This window comes from Canis lupus, chromosome 33, assembly GCF_011100685.1.
Source record: "Canis lupus familiaris isolate Mischka breed German Shepherd chromosome 33, alternate assembly UU_Cfam_GSD_1.0, whole genome shotgun sequence".
Lineage (NCBI taxonomy): Eukaryota > Metazoa > Chordata > Mammalia > Carnivora > Canidae > Canis > Canis lupus.
This window is the reverse complement of record NC_049254.1, coordinates 8,247,434-8,270,438: the sequence shown is the minus strand read 5'-3', so window position 1 is coordinate 8,270,438 and position 23,005 is coordinate 8,247,434. Positions and strand designations below refer to the sequence as shown.

At 36.7% G+C, this 23,005-nt stretch overlaps 1 protein-coding gene across 1 annotated transcript in view; it reads left to right on the top strand.

Moving 5' to 3' along the window:
* Window positions 1-23,005, top strand: part of SENP7 (SUMO specific peptidase 7) — a 140,595-nt gene that overhangs the window by 70,541 nt on the left and 47,049 nt on the right. The window contains 2 exon segments of the mRNA NM_001313826.1: window positions 2,363-2,560; window positions 9,931-10,125. Coding sequence (NP_001300755.1) covers window positions 2,363-2,560; window positions 9,931-10,125 — 393 coding nt within the window.

Below are 23,005 nucleotides of genomic sequence, written 5' to 3'. Positions count from 1 at the left end.
TGGTCCTGCCTAACTGCATCCTTATCTTTTACAAATTTCCTCTTCAGTCTAAGCACATGAGCCAGGTAAGTCCTTTGATTTTCTTCAACAAGCTTTATTCATACTAGAACATTTGCATTTGGTCCCCTTTTTTGAACTACTCCTTATTTCCCACCTTTTTCTTTTAGATAGATAGTATCTAGCTTCAGTTCAAAGGTCATATTCTAGGCAAAACCTTCCCTGACCTAGTCTAGAAAAAGACAGCATCTATATTTTAACTTCATATCATTTATCACAATTGTAATTAAATAGTTAATTGGGTAATTCTTTTCTGGAATGTAAGCTCCATGAAGGTGGGCACTGTAACTATCTTATTTGTTGCTGAATCTCTAGATTCTGCTAATATAGTTGTTTAGCTAGAAGGTATTTGGTAAGTATTTGTTGAATGAAGAATGAAGTGTTATTATTTATTCATAGAATTGTCACTCATCTCTTTATCATTTAATGATACTTCTAAAACTTGTAGATTAAAAAACAATTTTTTTTAACTTAGAATATTTGCAGTTTCAGTGCATTCCATGGAGGTTCTCCTGCAGACTTGTACTGCCTCTTTCCAGATAGTCTGAAGATAGCCAGCCCCAAGTGGCAGCTGCAAACAAGTGATGTCTTTTTTGAGATCTAGTGTGTGTGAGTGTGTGTGTGTGTGTGTGTGTGTGTGTGTATATATATATACACACACACACACACACACATCTATCATCTATCTATCTATCTATCTATCTATCTATCTATCTATCTATCTATCTATCTATCTATCTATTTTTTTAAGTAAGCTCTAGGCCTAACATGGGGCTTGAACTCTGACCCCAAGATTGGGAGTCACATGCTTTACCAACTGAACCAGCCAGGTACTCCAAGTTCTGTTTTCTCTTTAAAGTATATGAGCACTTTGCTGTTTCTTAATATTCTTTTTTTTAAGACTTTATTTTTAATCTCTACACCCAGTGGGGCTCAAATTCATAACCCTAAGGTCAGGAGTCGTCACATGTTCCACCAGTTATCAGCCAGGCTCTCCTCTTTCTTAATATTTTTACATTTGTTAAAGAAATAGTGCCTAAAACTGGTTCCAGGAAATAGAATAGACATTCTTCTGATTAAACATTTCCAATTCTTTCAGACATTTCCCATTTGACATTTTTTTGAGTCCATTTGGTAGCCTGTCCACACTACTGTAAGAACTATCCCCTGGTTCCAGAACTGAACACAGTTCTTCAAGTATTATTAGCAAAAGAAATATTGAATGAGTAGTGGCCAAAATGTAATGAGGCAAAAAGCTGGAGCTCCTTGCATTTATCAGTTTTACTTTTGAAAAGGGTATAGGTACAGTAAAAGTAAATGTTTTAAATTGACTTATTTGTAGAAACAAGATAAAATTAAGTCTGTATCTTAAGACTAAGAAGACGTAAGATTATGTAGACTTACTAAGATTGTATATGATGTACTGTTTCACCTTTAGTTTTAAAGATTTTATTTATTTATTTTTATTTTTATTTATTTTTATTTTATTTTTATTTTTATTTTTTTAAATTTTATGATAGTCACAGAGAGAGAGAGAGAGAGAGAGGCAGAGACACAGGCAGAGGGAGAAGCAGGCTCCATGCACCGGGAGCCCGACGTTGGATTCGATCCCAGGTCTCCAGGATCTGGGCCAAAGGCAGGCGCCAAACCGCTGCGCCACCCGGGGATCCCTATTTATTTATTTTTAAAGAGAGAGTATGAATGCATGTTAGCAGGGTGAGGGGCCAGAGAGAGGGAGAGGATCTTAAGCTGACTTGTGCTGAGTGCGAAGCCCCATGTGGGGCTTGATCCCAGGATCCTGAGATCACGGCCTGAGGCAAAATCAAGAGTCCGATGCTTACTGATTCAGCCACCTAGGCACCCCTCCCCTTTACTTTTCATAATGCTTTCCTAATCAACAAATACTAAAAACACAATTATAGTGTAGAAAGTGGTTGCCTCTTGTGGTGAGACATATAGATGTATATTGTTGTTTCACTAAAAGTAGGCATAGATAGGTTATCATGAATCCAACAATTATAGATGTGTATGGCCACAGTTGTACACCAGACAGAATTCTGAAGAAAATTCCAGTTTAGGTAAAATAGACTTACTTTTTAATATATATTTGAGAATGGTTAAGCAAATATTTTACTTATTTATTAGTCTAGTTATTGCTTGAACTAAAAAAACAATTGCTTGAAGAACTGAAATTAAGTGAAATTAAGAACTTCTGGAGGTTTTCTTTTGGTATCGTTTGTGATTACTTTATGTATTATATACAATGTTTAGTACTTTATGTATTAATTATTTATGTGTGTAACAGGCAACTCAAAGTTGTGTTGACGAATGTCCTATGGACGGATTTAGGACGAAAATTCAGAAAGACCCTACCTAGAAACGATGCTAATTTATGTGATGCCAACAAGTTGCAATCAGACTCATTGCCTTCGACATCTGTTGACAGCCTAGAGACATGTCAAAAATTAGAACCTCTTCACCAAAGCCTTAATTTATCTAAAAGGTATGTTGTTCAGTATTGATTTTGTTCAACCTACCACATTTGAAATAATAGAAGTCCAATAATCTTAAAATTTTTAAGATTGTTGGAAATGATTTTTAAGAAAATCTGCATAAACAGGTGTGCCCACTTTAAAGCAAATCTTGAAGCTGACAATCTCAATTTACAAAGTTAAGTTTTGCACTTCATTAAGTATGTTGACATATAATTATTTTTAAAACCAAGTATCCTTAGTACATTTAACTTACTTTATAATTTGATTCACATATATATATTTAGATTCATTTATGATATAAAATGAAGATACATACATAGATAAGGACCTAGATTAAATAACATGAAACGTATGCTTAAGATGGAGAAAATAAAGGAATATATATTTATTTAGGTCTTGACAGAGTTTATGGAATCAATAGGTTATTTTTTATTTTTTGCATCTTTAGAATACCTATCACATATTATTTAATCTAAGTCCTTACTACCTTTGACTTTGGGAGCTGTCTTGTATTTTACATGTGTTTTTTTAAAAAGGAGGTAATACTGAAATACTACCCCAAAATTTTTAATGACAAATATACAGTTTAATTTTGAAAATAAGATCAGTTTTATATTTTTAAAAGGAATTGTGTATGGAGTTTGGGGCTGAAAACTAGGAATTCGTTCTGAGAATTTATCATCTGTAATGTAATATTTTTAATGTATTTCCATTTACAGTTTTAACCCTTAAATGAATATGTTTTGAGGGAAGTACTTTGTTTTCAATTAGAATGACTTGTCATAGCTAAGTAGGGCTTTGATCATATTATCTGTGATCTGAATGGTAGTATATAAATGCTTTAAACCAAGTTCAGATAAAAACTCCTAACTTTCCATGCATTTATTTAAAAAAATAAAAGTAGAACTTTGTCAAGATATCTGAACATAGTATTATATATTAATTTTAAAGGAGGACACTTCTTTAAAAAAAGGCCAAAACGAAAAGCTAAGTAAATGAATTTCCTTATTAGATCATATCTGATGTAAATTTAACTAAGATATCCTAAATCTTAAAGTCAGTCAGGTAGGGGCTAGATTTGGATTATGTGTTCATGAAACTGAAATACAGCATGAAGTTAAAAGTCCCAATAAGATTCTAATTTTTTTTTTATCGTGTGTGTGTGTGTGCACGTGTGTATGTGTGCTTATTTTCCTTTTGCTTCATGGGGGTGAACTACCAGCTAGTCCAGACCTTTTCTCTCTGCTCCAGGGGTCCTAAATTGAACCTGTTCCAAAGCAAATGCATTATATTTGTTCTTAGGCTTATTCCTATTTCCATATCCCCTTCCTGTCTGAGTATCTGACTCCTCTTTCTTATCCTCTATGTCCAGTCATATTTCCTGCATAATTATTTTTGCCTCCTGTTTCTGTCTTGAAATGATCTCTTCTCCATTTTTCTTGCCAGTACATCAGTTCAAGTCGTGATAACTTTGTGCCTTTATTACTATGGTAGTGTTGGGCTTCCTGTGTTTGGTGTTTTCTTTCTTGATTATTTCTCTCTATTGTTGCTAAGTTATTCATTCTGAAAGGCAGGAGTTACTTTTTGCTGTCTAGTTTAACATCTTTCTGTGGTCCCACATAACCTTCAGGATAAAACAACTCTTTAACTTAGCATATAGGGTCCTTAATGATCTCACCTTCACCTAACTCTAGCTTTGTATCTGTCTACTCCACATGGATAACTGAATTTTAGTCTCTGGGGCTCTAGTGTAGCTTAGTGAATGCATAGTGCTGTTTTATGTCTCTGAGCTCATGCTGTTTGTTCTTTTATTGTGCAAACAGTTCTACTTTGCTGCCATCTTTTAGTCCTTAACATTGAACTCCTAAGCCATCTTTTTGAGACAGTTTCCTTCATTCCACCCCTAATTTGTGTTTAATCCTGTTTTTTTTTTTTCTTGTTAAGCAGCCCGGTCATATATCGTAGCACTTACCACACTATATTATGATATTTAGTTTCTGTGATAGCACTTACCACACTATATTATGATATTTAGTTTCTCTGCCTCCCTGACAGTAAGCTTCAGAAAGGCAGGGACTACATTTTATTATTTTTACTCTGATACTAATACTTAGCACATAGTTGGGTGCATAACTAAATGCCCAATCAGTTTTTGCTGAGTTCAAGGAAAAAGTGTTTTCCCAGCAGAGAGGAGAGTTACATCTCCTATCTCTTTGATTGAACTGTGTTTAATCCTTTTTTTTTTTTTTTAAGATTTTATTTATTTATTCACGACAGACACAGAGAGAAAGAGAGAGGCAGAGACACAGGTAGAGGGAGAAGCAGGCTCCGTGCAGGGAGCCTGACGTGGGACTTGATCCCAGGTCTCCAGGATCACACCCCGGGCCAAAGGCGGCGCTAAACTGCTGGGCCACCGGGGCTGCCCTGTTTAATCCTTTAAAACTAGTATTTGCTCTGTAATTTTGGTGACAACCAGGAAAAGAGATATTGCAAACTTCAAATAAGAAAATTAGAGAACAGTTTAGGGTATGGGTTTGGATAATGTTTTTCTGTCCAGAACTTGCTATGTGAAATAGGAGACTTACTCTTTCTTCAATCTTCACTTAACTTTGACATGATGCTTTTTGTCTTACTTCTCTTTTTATTTAGGTAAGACTTCATTATTTCAGAGAAATGAAAGAGAAGAAGATTTATTTTTGGTTTTTAATTTCATCTTAAAGTTTAACTTCTGGTAAACTAAAATTACTCATTCAATCCCCAAAATGACATTTTTTAGAAATTTTATTTGCATTTTAGATCCTAAAATGTTGCCTTTTATGTCAGGACTCTTTAGCCTTTTATTTTCTGGATAACATTGAGAAGAAAAACAGAAAACATAATCCAGATACATCTTCTTAAATAATGAAGAAAGGGGTCAAGAGTTTTAGAAATCTCAAATTGACAGTATGTGGAATGCCCAAATTTCTTTTTAAATAAGTAAACGTATTTTAGTGTACATTTTATGTCTTTTTTTTTTTTTTTAGATTTTATTATTTATGCATGAGAGACACAGAGAGAGAGGCAGAGACACAGTTAGAGGGAGAAGCAGACTCCATGCAGGGAGCCCAACATGGGACTCGATCCTGGGTCTCCAGGATCACACCCTGGGCCAAAGGCAGCGCTAAACCACTGAGCTACCGGACTGCCCTGTATATTTAATTTCAATATGTGATTCACATCTATTTTCCTAAGAGATAACTTTCAGACATTTGTAAACCTTGGTCATTAGGCAGGGAAGAGTCTAGTAGGACACATATATAAGGTTTTTGAGAAGATAAACTATCTTTCTGAGGTGCATCAATTGGCACCAGGAGATTTTAGAGAAATATGGAGAGAGTGTACACATATTCCATTAAGAAAAGTTAGGTCCCAGCCATTGAAATATTCCTAATTATATTTATTAATTTTTCTCTTAAATTTACACGTTTGAAGTCTTAAAAAATTACATAATTTAGATTTTGTGATGCTAAGACTTTTTGGATACTCTAGTATTCCTGTCACCTTAAGATTTCTTTAGGCCGATATAATTTTAGTTGAGTGATAATTTATTCACTTAAAATTTAGCTTAGTAAAAGAAAAGAGCAAATTTAGAAAATCTGTAAATCACTTTTAAGAATTATTCAGCAATTAAAATTGTTTACATAGCTTAAGCTGATTTAGAAAGCACGTTTTGAATTATCTAAGATAAGAATGGATTTATGAGAACCCTATTAAAATGTCACAAAATACAGTTTTAGAAAGGCATTCATCTAAATGACAACAAAATGAAAACTAAATTAGTATTGTAATTTTTTTCACTTGCTAGGTTCTAGCTTTATTACCGGATATAATTATGTTGTCCTTCAGCAAAGGATTCCATCCCTTTAAAAATTTGCTTTTAACACAAAGTTTATATTAATAGCTCTTGCCACTTTTTCTCATTTATTAAATTACTTGAATCTTAGGTTTACCATGCTATTTATTCAGGCAAGGAATCCACAATTTACAAGTGAAAAAATTAAGAATCAGAGAAAATAACCATGCAGAGAAACAATCAATAAATGGCTTTAATTCTCAGGCCAGTATACTTTCTGCTTCATTTTACTGCTGTGCAAAATTTGTTTCTGTTTTGATTTATCATACTTTAAAATGTAATTTCATAATATTAGTAAATAAACTTAAATGTCATTTTATTTTATTTACTGTTACTACTTAGGAAGAAAATTAGATAGACTGTGAAATAACAGTTTTTTAGTCCTTTCTTCCATATTGAGTTAGTATGAAAGATGAAGTATACACATTTATATATTTCTTGTGAAAATTCAGAATCTTTGAAATTCTAACTAGCCATGAAATTTCCATGGCCGTGCTAACTTATATAGTTGTACACCAAAAGATAGCTTACGTATTATGAACTTAGTTATCATTATATAGATTTGTATTCTGTAAGGTTCACACACACAGTTGTGTTTCTTCAAGATACACAAATTACATGAGTTGCAAATAGTTGATGAAAGATGTTTGGGCTATGGGTGTGTGTTGTGAAGACCTGGGTGTATTATAGGTATTGCTAAGTATTTAATTATGTACTTTTCTAATAAGATAGTTTCATCAAGATTGCAGAGTATGATAAATTAGGACAACTAAGCACCATTTGAAAGAATAATTTATAACTTTGAGGAAGACTTGAATAATAGGAAAATTAAAGCGAGTTTCCTTTTTACTATGTACTTACTATGTGCCAAGACTTGTACTAACTGCTTTACAACTAGTATCTCATTTCATCCTAACAACTTGTAAGGTAGATTTTCTCCTAATTTTAGAGATGAGAAAATTAATGCTAAGAGGAAAAAATTATGGTAAGTAACTTGACTAAGTTATATTATTAGGTGCTGAAATCAGAACCTGACCCTATTTTTGTCTGACTCTAGAGTCCTTGTTCTTAATCCCTTTACCAGAGTGCTTTTCACTCTTCTGAAATTTAACTTTTTTCATAAGTAAAGTAGGAGTTAGACTTTATTACATATTTTCTATGATACCTAAATTATTGACTTTTAAATACTCTGTTTAATCTTTAATTTTTTCTTGTGGCATTTTGTTCTCATTGTAATAGAGTGCTATCTCACTGAAAGGTATACCACTGCTGAGATAGTGCCTTGAACCTTTTGATAGTTTCAAAGGCCCCCTGAGAGCTCTTGTGCTTTAGAGATGCAGGTTGATATATAATCTTTTCAAATGACTTTTGGGGTCAATTTTGGTATTTTTCTCTTTTAGGAAAGACTTTCAGCTATTTGTTTAACTTAAAAGATCTTATTTATCCTCCAAGGTTCTTTTTTTTCATATCTTCTTTGCTTTTTGCTTTCTTTAAATATAGTGGCAAAATAAACCTTACAAGAATAGGATGATCATTTATTACTCAGAAGAGAATTCTGATCTATAAAATTTACTGTTTGATTGCTGATATTTGTACTTTTTGTTGTTTTTTATTATTATCTTCAACACTTCATACAAAAGTAATCTTTTATGGACTCCATCTCTCCTGTTTGGAGAGACACCTTTTTTTTTCTTTTAAGAGACTCAGCATTTTTTTATTTTTTAAGATTTTATTTATTTATTCATGAGAGACACAGAGAGAGGCAGACATAGGCAAAGGGAGAAAGAAGTAGGCTCCCTACAGGGAGCCTGATGTGGGACTCCATCCTGGAATTCTGGGATCATTCCCTGAGCCAAAGGCAGACACTCAACTGCTAAGCTGCCAAGGCATCCCAAAATCCAGGATTTTAAGGAGGGTTTCTGTCAGGTAGCAAATACACAAAGCAGACAATAATAACCAGGATCCTTAGAGATTTATATCATATGAGAAGGTAGAAAAATATTTCTGCCCTCTCTTCCTCACAGTTTGTGGTTTTACTAGATGGCAGACTTCTTGCCCTTCTTTGTTCACTCAAACTCTGAGTTTAGGGAGTTGTATTTATGACTAACCTTTGCTTTTACATCATATAGACTGTTTAATCATTGTAGTACTTTTTTTGTGTGTGTGGAGGTTGTGCTGGAAATGCATATTTTCAAAGATTTCCTGTGGTATCTATAGAAAAGCTCCATTGTTTGGATCCTTTGGCCACTTAGTATTAAGGATATGGGTAATGGAATAAAATAAAGAAACCAAAAGATAATAGACCCAGGTTCTTCCTAGGAAAAGTTATACCTTCAGCCATTTAACTTTTCTGAGCTTTGAGTTCCTCATGTTTAAAATAAAGAGCAAACTAAATTATATGAAAGGTTTCCTAAGATCTGAAATTATGTGCTGCCTGGAACATAGTGTGAAAAGAACATAATGCCTCTATGTAGTGAAAATAAGGAGAATCTCTAGGTACTATAGCAAATGTAACAAAGTACCCAGAAGATCAAGTTTCACTTAAACAAAAGTACTCAGGCCCTTTCTAAGTGTTTTCTATAGTCTCTCACAAAGGATCAGTAAACTGTTGCAAGTGACATATAGATAACAGTCAAGGGGAATATCTGATGAAGAGGAGATAGGAAAACTTAAAAAATACAGTAACAAGAACTGAAAAGATAATTTGGCTTGGGTTGGTCATTTCAGGGCCAAGTAATTGCCTTGAGGTCATCATTGTAGTGTGGCAAAAAAGTATATCAGTTGTTCATAATAAAAATTGGCTAACCAAAAAAAAAAAAAAAAAAAAAAGATTATATTATCCTCTTCTGTTTAAGAAGATACCAGGCTTTTATATAGTATTTTGATGTGAACTGACCCAATTTTAAAAAGTTTGGAGCTTAAGAACTATACTTTAATTTTCTAGATATTTATTTATTAGCTCTTTCTTTGGTGCTGTTACATTAAACATATATATTACCACCAGTATGTGTGCTGTTTCACTTATGGAATCTATTATTACCATAGATGCATTCAGAATGATTTCTTTCCTGTTGAATTTAGCATTTGTTATTAATTATGAGTATGTAATTATCAGGAACCTATCTGTTGAATGAGAAGAATAAAGATTTCTTGATTTGGTTTGTAGTAATCTGTGTTTTTAATAACTATGGAAAAGAAAAAAACATTTTTGAGAAGAATTGGTTAAAATTTTAAGCACCCCCAAAGCATTCATTAGTATAGTTAAACCATTATTGTAGCAGGCTAATCTGTGCCAATTTGTAAGACACAAGTACTTCTAGAAATAAAGATTGTGTTCATATAGAGTATTTATGGGTTAATTTCTAGAGTGGTATAGTTCTAATAGCTTACTGTGCTAAGATGAAAATGTTTGAAAAATCAACTTCCTAGGATACATTTTTTTACTGCAAACCAGTACAGTACAGTGTTTGTTATTTTGTGTGACAGGATACCCAGAGTTATATTGACGAATGTCCTGGGAACGGAGTTAGGAAGAAAATACATAAAGACCTCATCTGTAACTGAGGCCAGTTTGGGTGATACAGACAACTTGCAATCAGAGCATCTTTCTTCATCATCTGATGGCAGCCTAGAATCTTGTCAAATTCTAAACCCTCACAAGAGCTCCTTTTTATCTGAAAGGTATGTTTAGTGACAACTTTATTCAAAATAAATATTCTCCTTATCTAATAAGCCTCTCTTCTCCCCCCCTCCCCCATAGACATGTTATTGATGAAAGTGAGGCAAATGTGCTCTGATGGCTAGTATGACTTTTGTCCCCTGGTGGCTTGAGATGGCTGTTGGAACCAACAGTCTGTGACTAATAGTTCAAAAAAGTACACTGTACTTGTGTTTTGGGAAAACACATACAGACTTCTAATAAAAATTGAGTTGCCTATTTCAGTATTTCTATTTATTTGATATAATTAAAATCTGTTCCTCTGACATTTTTCTGTTCCTCATCCTCCTCTGTCCTATTTATCTACCTGGCCATCTGTCGGTCTGTCCATTCATTCCTTTATCTCTCTATCTTGTCGTATTTACTATTTTTATGTCCAGATTCTAGAACTGCATTTGGCACTTAGTACTTAGGAGCTATTTGCTGAATGAATGGCTGAATGTATTCCTCACACAAATGGCTTGACATAGCTGAATTCTATTAACTGTAGCTTACTGAGCCAGTATGAGAAAGGGAAATATGAAGTTGCTTTTGTTTTAAGCTCTAGGAGATGCTCCTATGGGGACTGTAAATATAAAAGAAATTGTGGGAAAAAAGCTAAGGGATATAAGTTAGTACTACTAAATCTTTTAATTCATTTACCATGAACTTCTCTTTTTAATTTTCTGCCTTCAGTGCTCGCTTCAGCAGCACATATACTAAAATTTATTTTTTTGCCTTCAGCCAGTACAATAAATAGTTTTGATCTGAGTGAAAAATTACTGATCCATTCTTACTTTTTTTTTTTTTTTTTTATTTGCCGGGAATCATCCACAGGTGGTTTCTGGTTTGTATATCTCTTGTAAGCCAAATTATGTTAAAGAATATTTATAGTTGCCTTTTTTAAGAATCTGCAAAATATTACTTATTTTTCTAACCATACTTTATTTTTATAAACTCTGTTTATTTCATATGAGCTTAAAATTTTATAAAATTTTTCTCCCTTTGGAGAATATTTTGTTTCTCATCAGTTCAGTTGTCATTGACAGTTTTGACTTTATTAGGTCATTTTCTGAATTTGCTAGAAGAACTGAGTTTCAATGACATTATTCAGTTACCAGTGTATTTAATGTATAAGTTAATGTACAATTAGAGATGTTAGAAATGCATTTATGAGTTTGCATTATAGGTGTTTATTTCTCCCTCCTCTACTAGACCATGAACTCCTTAAGGGGAGACATCATGTTTTAATTGCATGTATACCCAGTGCTTAGCTCAATACATATTTTAATTTTGTGCACTTGGGTTAATGTTTGTGTCATTTAATCTTGAGTTTTGGTTTCCTGAGTTGAAAGAAGGGAAATGACCTTTGAATGACCTTTTTCCACCACAAAATTATTTATTATTTCTTTTAATTAAATATCACGTGTGAGAATTCTTTGTGTACATAAAATATATAAATAAAAATGTTATTGATGATACTTTAAATAGAAAAATCACAATATGTACTGTTACTGTGGAATTCAAAAAACATTGGTGCATATTCATACTGTTATTTTTTTTTAAGATTTATTTATTTATTCATTCACTATAGAGAACACACACACACACACACACACACACACACACACACACAGGCAGAGGGAGAAGCAGGCTCCATGCTGCTGAGCCACCCAGGGATCCCCTATTCATACTGTTATGGAAAATAGCATTACTGTGAGGATTCTATGGGGACTGTCAAATTGTAATCTGTACTGTACAGGCTTTTTACCAATTTGGTATAAGGAATTTGGGGCCAAGATTTAATAATAGGTCTAAAATTTCTGGGTGTTCCTAAAATCTGTTCAGTGAGAACTCTAGCTTTCCTCAAGTCCTTTAAATGGTTATGAATTTTCCAGGTGGTATTTGATGTGGGCTCTGAAAATTCATTCTATTGGTGGTAATTTTCTTTGATTGTTGGATTTAGAATAGGCATAGACTTTGGAGCAAGACATCTGGATTCAGATCTTAGCATGCTGACTTACCTTGGGCAGGTTACTTATTTTGTCTTTAAAACAGAGATAATGGGCAGCCCAGGTGGCTTGGCGGTTTAGCGCCACCTTCAGCCCGGGGCCTGATCCTGGAGACCCGGGATCGAGTCCCACTTTGGGGTCCCTCCATGGAGCCTGCTTCTCCCTCTGCCTGTGTCTCTGCCTCTCTCTGTGTGTGTGTCTCTCATGACTAAATAAGTAAAATCTTAAAAATAAATAAATAAAACAGAGATAGTAACACATTTTGTAAGATTATTGTGCAGATTTAAGGAGATAACTATGTAATGTTCCTAATATAATGCCAGAAACTTACTAGGTGATTAATAAATGGTAGTCATGGGATCCCTGGGTGGCGCAGTGGTTTAGCGCCTGCCTTTGGCCCAGGGCGCGATCCTGGAGACCCGGGATCGAATCCCATATCTGGCTCCTGGTGCATGGAGCCTGCTTCTCCCTCTGCCTATGTCTCTGCGCCTCTCTCTCTCTCTCTCTCTCTCTCTCTCTGTGTGTGACTATCATAAATAAATAAAAATTTAAAAAAAAAATAAAAATAAATGGTAGTCATTATTTTTGAGTGTCTCTTATTGATCAAAAGTGCCTTTAAAGGCTGGTGTTGTAGTTGATACTACTAAAGTTTCCTATGGTGAGGATGTCGGTATCTGATCCTGAGATCACTGCTACTCCTGTTACTATTACCAGTGTTGCAAAGGCAATTATTACAGCCATACTAGTATTACCATTTGTTTTACGGAGGAGTACTGCACTCCTTTTTTTTTTTTTTTTTTTTTAAGATTTTATTTATTTATTCATGAGAGAGACACACACACAGAGGCAGAGACACAGGCAGAGGGAGAAGCAGGCTCCATGCAGGGAGCCTGATGTGGGACTCCATCCCAGAACTCCAGGATCACGACCTGAGCTGAGGGCAGACACTCAACTGCTGAGCCACCCAAGTATTCCGAGTACTGCACTCCTTAAAGTGAGATTTGGTTCTCTTTTCCCTTAAAATGAATTCATTTTGGGGAGAATCCGGAGTGCCTCATAGAAATAAATTGCAAGTATGGCCATACCATCACTTCAGTAGATGTGCCTGATTAAGACAATAGCACATGAATGAATACAGAGTAGGCTCAAGGATGGAATTCTTGTATGTAACCACACTCCTCCCAGTCTGCCTATCTTTAACTCAGAAAGAGTAAATAGAAATACATATCTTCTAAGGAGAAAGGATATTTTGGTGTTATTGTTATTGCAAAGAATGTGGCCAACTCTGTTAAAAAAATATAATGTCAATTAGCAACTGATACTTGGTGGGTAGGAGAATGGGGGACTATGCCTGAAAATGAAGTTTTCTCTGAAAGTCTAGCACTTATGCCCTTCATAAAAGCCTATAGGAAAATGTATTATAAAGGCTAAAAGTCTTATTTTAGCCTTAGCCTATCTTTAGTGTTCAGAACTGTTAATATTGACTGTAATGACAACTTGAATGGAATTATGCAGGAAAAAAAATACTGTGTTTTTATGCTGAAAATAAAGCAATAGTAAAACACCAGGCATGAAAAGCAAATTGGAGTTAAAATGGTCTCTTTGAAGTAGCATATTTGTTTTTTCTAGATGGTAATTTATTATTTTAAAATACAGATATTTATTAAGGTATTACTCTTTTAAAAACTTTTAACTAATATTTGTTGTTTTTATTATGCTAATACACTGTGAAAAATGCAATACCTGTAGTAACTTATTTAGTACGAGGTTGAATTCATTTCAGTGTATTTGCTTAATTTCTTTTTCTATGCTTCAGTTTACCTCATCTGTAAATTGAAGTAATAATGCCTAGGTATGCAGATTAAATGAGAAAATTTGCTTTTCTCTTGTAACTTAGTAATTTGCCAATCAGTACATAGAAATATACCTACTTTTACAAATATGTGCTTCCTTGTGACTGAACATTTAGGATATTTTAATTTTTTTTTTAAAGATTTTATTTATTTAGTCATGAGAGACACAGAGAGAGAGAGAGGCAGCGACATAGGCAGAGAGAAGCAGGCTCCATGCAGGGAGCCCAATGTGGGACTCCATCCTAGGACTCCAGGATCATGCCCTGGGCTGAAGACAGGCGGGTGCTCAACTGCTGAGCCACCTAGGTGTCCCTAGGATTTTTTAATTTTTTTGTTTGTATAGCATTGCTATAGTAAGTTTGTGTACTTATTTTATAAATTATTATAGGCCATTCTTTTTAACTAGAATTAAGTGTTACCATTGAAAAAATTTTTGATAACCTGTTGACAAAAATAAGTTTACATGAAATTGCTTTCATTTTAATCATTTTTTTTATTTTTAGTCAAGACAGAGTTTGTATTTCTTATGTGAGTTTTCTTAGTCTTGGTATGTATTGGTTCCATCTGTTTCTTACTTACTTTTAAGAACTCTTATTAAATTTTTTCAAGCTTCTATTTGTTAATTTTACTTTGTTTATAGTATCTTCTGTAGTATATAAATTAAAATTTTTATTTTATAAAACATGTTAGTGTTTGACCTCTGTGTTTGGCTTATTCTTGGAAAGACCTCTTTAGTCTCAAGTATAAAAATAGGTTAGTCAAGTGATATTTTAATTTGTGGTGATTTATATAAGAAAATCAGATCCAGGACAACTATCTTGAGATTACTTTCTTAATTGAAGTTCTCACTCCTTTTTTGCCTGTATGTAGTGTGGTATACAAATGTCTTTGGGTGGTTGGGTTGCTTTCATCTTCTGGCTGTTGTAACTGTTATGAACATTGTTGTGCAGATGTCTCTATCTCTGCTTTTTAGTTGTTTTGCATATCTACCCCAAAGTGGAATTTCTGGTTCATATGGTAATTCTATTAGTAATTTTTTGAGGAACCGCCATATTGTTTTCTATAGCACCAGTACCATTTTACATTGCCATTAGCAGTGCATAAGGGTCCCAATTTCTCCACATCTTTGTTAAAGCTTGTTATTTTCTGTTTTTATATAATAGCCAACCTAATGGGTGTGCTGTGATACATCAGTGTGGTTTTGATATGGATTTCCCTAACAGCTAGTGGTGCTGAATATCTTTTCGTGTGCTTAGTGGCCATTCATGTATCTTCTTTGGAGAAATGTCTGTTCAAGACCTTTGCTCTTTGATGAATTATGTTGTGTTTTACTTTTGAGTTTTAGGAGTTCTCTATATATTCTGAATCTTATCAGAAATATGATTTACAAATATTTTCTCCCATTCTTCTCTGGCCACATGGTATGAAGTTATAAATCATTAATGGAAGGAAAACTGGAAAACTCAAAAGTTGTTGGAAATTAAACAGCACACTTAAAGCAACCAGTGGGTCTTAGAAGAAATCACAAAGAAATTAAAAAATGTGTAGCGATGAATGAAAACGAAAACATGGGATGCAGCCAAAGCAGTACTAAAGGGGAAATACATAGCTGTAGTTGCTTGCATTAAAAAAGAAGAAATAACTCAAATCATCAACTTAACTTTATAACTTAACTGGAAAAAGAATAGTTTTGCCAGATACAGGATTTCTGGTTGACAGTTTTTTCCTGCAATACTTTATACTAACCCAATGTCTTCTGGCTATTGATGAGAAACCTGATAATCTTATAGAATATCCTTGATATGTGATGGGTTGCTTCCTAGTACCTTCAAGATTCTCTCTTTGCCTTGTCTTCTGACAACTTTATTATAGTGTTTCTTGGTAAGGTCTCACTGAGTTTAGTAGTCCCTTGGGTGTCTTGGATGTTTATATTCATGTCTTTCATCAAATTTGGAAAAATTTTTTTAAAAGATTTTATTTATTGAGAGAGAGAGAGAGTGAGAGAAGGAGCATGAGCAGAGGGAGAGGGAGAAGCAGAGGGAGAGGGAGAGGCAGAGTCCTTGTTGAGCAGGGAGCCTGGTGCAGGGCTCTATCCTGGGACCCTGGGATCATGACCTGAGCCAAAGGCAGATGCTTAACCGACAACCACAACAGGTGCCCCCAGATTTGGAAATATTTTAATGATTATTTGTTTCAGTAATTTCTCTGCTCCTTTATTTTTTTTCCTTCTGAGGTTCTGACATTACATATATTGGTCTACTTTTTGGTGTCCCACAGGTCCCTTAGGCTGTGTTCAGTTTTTATCAGATTTTCTTACCCCTCAGATTTGATAATTTCCATGATCATATCTTCTAAGTTACCCTTTTTCATTTTCCCTTTCCCTACCCCTTCCCCTTCCCTAAATCCAGAACTGATGCCAGACATTTTCTTCTTTCCTGTTCATATTTGCTTTTGCATCCCTGTAATGAGTTTTTCAATTTCATTTTATTTTTTTAAGTTTTATTTAAGTAAGCTCTATACTCAACATGGGGCTTGAACTCATGACAGGGATTGAGTTACATGCTCTCCCAACTGACCCAGCCAGGTGCCCCATAAATTTTTCATTTTAGTTATTATACTTTAGAGCTCCAGAATTTCCCTTTCATTTATTAATGTATTTCATCTCTTGATATTTTCATTTATCCATAAATAAATTTCTTGACTTTGTCCAATACTTTTTTTTTTTTTTTAAGCATTTTGAGCATCTTTAAGACAGTTGTTATAATGTCTATTGAATCTGCTTTCTGGATATTTTTTCAGGGACATGTTCTGTTTTTTTTTTTTTTTTCCTTTTTGAATCATCCACAGTTTCCTGTTTGTTTGTATGCCTTGTGCTTTTTTGTTGTTGAAAACACAACACTTGAATCATGTAATATAGTAAGTCTGGAAATCAGATTCTTCCCCTTCCCAGGGGTTTACTAGTTTTTTTTTTTCTTTCTTTCTTTCCTTCTTTTTTTTTTAATTGTTTTTAATTGTCTCTTCCACACATCCACTTAATGTGTAAACATAAGGTCTTCCTAGGTTTTTTATAAGCTATGCCTTTCCCTAGTAATTTTTGTGACTTCCTGAATTCCCTCATATATGTGATTATTTTCAAATACTGTAATCCTTTTTTTTTTTATTTTTTTTTTATTTTAAATTTTTTAATTTATTTATGATAGTCACAGAGAGAGAGAGAGGCGCAGAGACACAGGCAGAGGGAGAAGCAGGCTCCATGCACCGGGAGCCCGATGTGGGATTCGATCCCGGGTCTCCAGGATCGCGCCCTGGGCCAAAGGCAGGCGCCAAACCGCTGCGCCACCCAGGGATCCCCAAATACTGTAATCCTTAAATGTTTGGTTCCCAAAAGGAGAAAATGGGAGAACTGAAGGGGGAAAAATAAAACAAAATTAGGTGCTAGCCCTTTAAGTCTCCTGGAAGTTGTTTTAGCTGGATGGGAAAAGTGTTACAACAATGGTGGTGGTTGTTGCAACAGTGGCTGCTTTTCTCTATGTGTGCTCATCCGTGAACAGAAACAGCCATTGGTGATCAGAATGCAGATTTCTGATATTTGGAAAATAAGGTCCTTCTTGCTCACCTTGGTAATTGTAGGCTGTGCAAACTATTTTAGGAACTTGGGCATTGCTGCTTGCTACATAGGGACAGACTACTGGGTCACTGCTACCACTTTCAGAGCTCAAATTGCCTGAAATGAACTTTAGTTTACTTCCATAGACTCCAGAATTCCCGAATAGTTACATCAGATAGATCCTGCCAGCGTGGCTGTTGTTTGGGTGGGGAGATGGTCTGTACTTCCGTTTCCACAGTCTTCCTATGGTCATTTGTGTAGATGTTTTATAGTTTATTGAACAGAGATCATTAATTGTTCTTGGTATCTGATGTTTTTAATGCTTGTAAGTTGGTGTAAAAATTTCCATGTTGTTAAATAGTTCTGAAAATACGGTAATTACTATATAGTGTGTTCTGTTATGAGAGAATAATACAGGCTATTAATTTTGTATAGTTTTTTATTTCAGTTTTTGTCTACCTTAATACCATAATGAGTTGTTTTATTAATAATTATAATTCTGGGACCCAGGAAATTGAACAAAATCCCCTACCCCTGGACAAGCAGAGCAGGACTGACTATTTTGGGCTGCACCGGCCTTGTGCTGACCTGCTTATTACTTAGGGCACTGCCCCGCCGTAATCAAAGACCAGGACACACCCTAACCGGAAATCTGGCTCAGCGGACCAGCATGACTGTTCAACTTTCTGCGTATCCCATTGGCTACTGGCCCCTATAAAGTTGCTAAGCCTCTTTCTTAGTCTCGGGGTCCAGGTCCCTGCTCTGCTGCGTTGGGTTATAGTTGGAGCCAGGCTCCAGCTTGTAAATAAACCCTCGTGTGATTGCATCGGTGTGGGCTCCTTGGCGGTTTCTCGGATTTGCGATCTTGGGCACAACATTTGGGGGCTGGTCCGGGATCCAAGAAACCTCCAGGACCCCATCCGGAGGGTTTCACGCGTGGTGAGTGCACTCAACTTTTCCCACCTTTTGCGCGCGTATTTTCTGAGAGCTCTAAACGGTACTGTACCGACAGCAGGTACGCCTTTGCCACCGCTCACATCCACGGAGCCCTTTACAGGGAGAGAGGACTTCTGACAGCAGAGGGAAAGACTGTTAAAAGCAAAATGGAGATTCTTGAACTCCTGAAGGCCCTCTGGCTGCCCAAGGCCCTAGCCATCATCCATTGTCCGGGGCACCAAAAGGCAGACAGGCCAGTAGCCAGGGGAAACCAGCTAGCCAATTTAAAAGCAAAAGAGGCGGCCCTTCTGGTGACCCAGGTCTTAGCTACCACGCTGCCTGATCCAGGGGCACCGACCCTGCCGACACCCCCAACTATACTGATGCTGACTTACACTGGATCAAACGCTTGCCTATGACCCAGTGCTTGCGTGGCTGGTGGAGGGCCGCAGACTTCAGCATCATCTTGCCAGAGGAACTAGGACGGCGAGTCCTATCCAAAATGCATTGGAGTACTCACATGGGAACAAGGAAGATGGAAGACCTCATATGACATGCAAAGATCACTATTAAAGACTCTCGAGCAAAGATCGAACAGATTGTGGCAAGCTGCGCGCATGCCAATTAACAAATGCCTCTGCCCATGGATCTAACCTGGGCACCGGCTCCGAGGGGACCGCCCAGGAGCCCCCTGAGAAGTGGACTTCACTGAGGTGAAACCTGGAAAATACGGGTATAGGTATTTACTAGTGTTTGTAGATACTTTTTCAGGATGGACAGAGGCGTTTCCCACCAAACATGAAACGGCACAGATCATGATCAAGAAACTGCTGGAAGACATCATACGGAGGTATGGTTTTCCCGTTAGAATTGGGTCAGACAACGGCCCAGGATTCGTATCTAAGGTAACACAGGGAGTGGCACTAGTACTTGGGGCAGATTGGAAATTACATTGTGCATATAGGCCCCAGAGCTCAGGACAGGTAGAAAGGATGAACAGAACATTAAAGGAGACCTTAACTAATAAATTAGCCCTGGAGACTGGTGGGGACTAGGTGACTCTCCTCCCCTTCGCCCTATATAGGGTGAGGAACTCCCCATATAAGATGGATCTGACTCCCTACGAAATCATGTTCTGTCTTCCTCCACCTGTTATCCCCAATTTAAAACCTGAGGTGCTTGCTGAATTTGATGACCACCAACTTCTTTTCTCCCTCCAAATGTTACAACGAACCCATGAGCAGGTGTGGCCTAAGCTGAGGGCCCTCTACGAGACTGGGCCACCCCCGGACCCCCATCGATATCGGCCAGGTGACTGGGTGTGCGGAGATACCAACACCAGACACTTCAACCTCGCCGGAAGGGATCCTACCTCGTGATCCTGACCACTCCCACCGCTCTCAAGGTCGACAGGATTACTCCCTGGGTCCATTACACACACATCCGGCCAGCTGACCCACACACTGTTCTCACGGACTTTGTTACAGAATGGAAAAGCCAACCAGACAAGGACAATCCTCTAAAGCTAAGACTGCTCCGTTCTCACTTACTTCCCACCTCCAAGACTCCCTAGTCCGAGGTTGTCCTTCAAAATAGAAGGGGATTAGAATTAGTCTTACAACAAAGGGTTGGGGGGGTTATGTGCTGCCTTAACTGTAAATAAGAGCGAGAACAGCAACAAGGTTGGTGAGAATCCTGGTTTAATCATTCCCCTGGCTCACTCTGAGAGCAACCTGGACCCATGATTGGGTCCTGCATAGGAACCTCTGAAAAAGGGGGGAATGTGGGACCCAGGAAATTGAACAAAATCCCCTACCCCTGGACAAGCAGAGCAGGACTGACTCTATTTTGGGCTGTACCCGCCTTGTGCTGACCTGCTTATTACTTAGCGCACTGCCCCGCCCTAATCAAAGACCAGGGCACACCCTAACTGGAAATCCGGCGCAGCGGACCAGCATGACTGTGCAACTTTCTGCATATCCCTTTGGCCATGGCCCCTATAAAGTTGCTAAGCCTTGGGCAGCCCCAGTGGCGCAGCGGTTTGGTGCTGCCTGCAGCCCAGGGCGTGATCCTGGGGACCTGGGATCGAATCCCGCGTCGGGCTCCTGCATGGAGCCTGTTTCCCCTTCCTCCTGTGTCTCTGCCTCTCTCTCTACGTCTATCATAAGTAAATAAATAAATCTTTAAGACAAACAAACAAAATAAAGTTGCTAAGCCTCTTAGTCTCGGGGTCCAAGTCCCTGCTCCGCTGCGTCGGGTATACTTGGACCCACGCTTGAGCTTGTAAATAAAATAAACCCTCGTGTGATTGCATCGGTGTTGGCTCCTTGGCGGTTTCTTGGATTTGCGATCTTGGGCACAACAATAATGAGTAAAAGTATTGTGTGTAAAGATTTCATTCATTCTTTGGCTATTTTAATTAATACCAAATTGTTTCCCCAATGATTTCTATCAATTTATTTTTTAAAATTGATTTTATTGATACATTATTGACAAAACATTGTACTAGCTTTAAATATACAACATATCAATTGATATATGTTTATATTGTAAACTTATTAACACAGTAAGTTTATTTAACGCCATCAGTATGCATAGTTAAATTTCTTTTCTTGTAATGAGAACTTCTGGGGTCTACTGTTTTAGCAACATTCAAATGTATAATACACTATTGTTAACTGTAGTCACCGTACTGTATGTAAATGATACTTGTCTTACAGCTAGAAACTTGTATTCTTTTTTACCACCTTCACCCATTTTCACTCACTTCTCTCCAACCTCCCCACCCCCTGCTACTACCAATCTGCCGGCTGTATTTAAGTGTTGTTGTTGTTGTTGTTTTTAAACTAAAACAGTTGATGATATTCACATTTTGGGATAAAAATGAAAACTATGTTGTTGTTTTTTTGGTGTGTATGGGGGGTCCCACTAACTACCTTGCAAAAACTATTCTCTCTTTGATAGGAAGGGGGAGCATGCTGTTAGAAAACACCCAAAGTCACAGCACCATGACCTCCTGTTGGAAGTAGAACAAGTAATATAAAATGGATATAAAGAGGTTCCCACCTCTTCGTTTCTGTCTGATTGAGTAAATCCTGGCCAAGTGGCCACCATCATGGAATGGGTAGGAGGTCTCAACATTGGAGGCCCAGGCATCATTGGTATGTGGCTTCCCAGAGGCGGCTTCATTCCTGGTGTAGGTCCCCTTGCATCATTCCACAAGGAGGAAGGCCCATTATTGGCATCGTGGGTCCCCTTTATGGGAAGTTGGCATCATACCAGGGCAAGTAAGACCCAGGAGACTGGGGAGGAGTGGGATCATTGCTCCTGCTGGAGGAGGAGCAGAGAATTGCCTAAGAGGTATCATGAAATATAGCAGTTATTTTGTTGATCAGGCTCTGAGCCTACTCTTCTATCCATTTCTGATAGTAGTTTTTCACATTCTCTTTGTGTTTCCTACCACTGTACTGTGTTTTTCTGATGGAGAGTTATGGATGAGGTTATGTGTTGGCAATAGTAATAAAGCTTGGGCATGTTGCTCTGCAGGCTTTTGGCCACTACATGGTGTTTTTTTGTTGTTGTTGTTGTTTTATTTTGTTTTTAAAGATTTCACATGTAGGTGAGGTCATACAGTATTTGTCTTTCTCTGACTTATTTCACTTAGCATAATGCCCTCAGGTTCCATCCATGTTCTTGCAGATGGCAGGATTTCCCTCTTACTTTGTAGCTGAATAACTCTATGTGTCCTGTTTTCTTCATCTACTCATCTGTCAGTGGACACTTAGGTTGTTTCCATGTCTTGGGTATTGTAATAGTGTTGATATCTTTTTGAGATAATGATATTTAATGAGCATAAATACCCAGAAGTGGAATAGCTGGATCATATGGCAGTTCTATTTAATTTTTTGAGGAACCTCCATACTGTTTTCCATAGTGGCTGCACCAATTTACATTGCTACCAACAGTGCTCAGGATTCCCTTTTCTCTATATTCTTGCAACATGTATTATTAGGGTTTTTACCTTTGGTAATAATCACTCTGATGGGTATGAGGTGATATCTCATTGTGGTTTTAATTTACATTTCCGTAACGACTAATGATGTTGGACTCCTTTTCATGTACCAGTTGGCCATGTGTATGTCTTCTTTGGAAAAATGTCTATTTAGTTCCTCTGCCCAATCTTTTTTTTTAAGCTCCATGCTCACTGTAGAGCTCAAAATGGGGATTGAACTCAGCACCCCGAGATCAGGCCCCAAGCTGAGATCAATAATTGAATGCTTAACCAACTGAACTACCTAGGCACCCCACTCTGCCCATTTTTTTAATAGAAACTTTTCTATTGAGTTGTGTGAGTTCTTTATATATTTTGGATATTAATCCCTTATTAGATAATATGGTTTGTAAATATTTTCTCCCATTTTATGTATTGCCTTTTCATTTGAGTGATGGTTTTAAT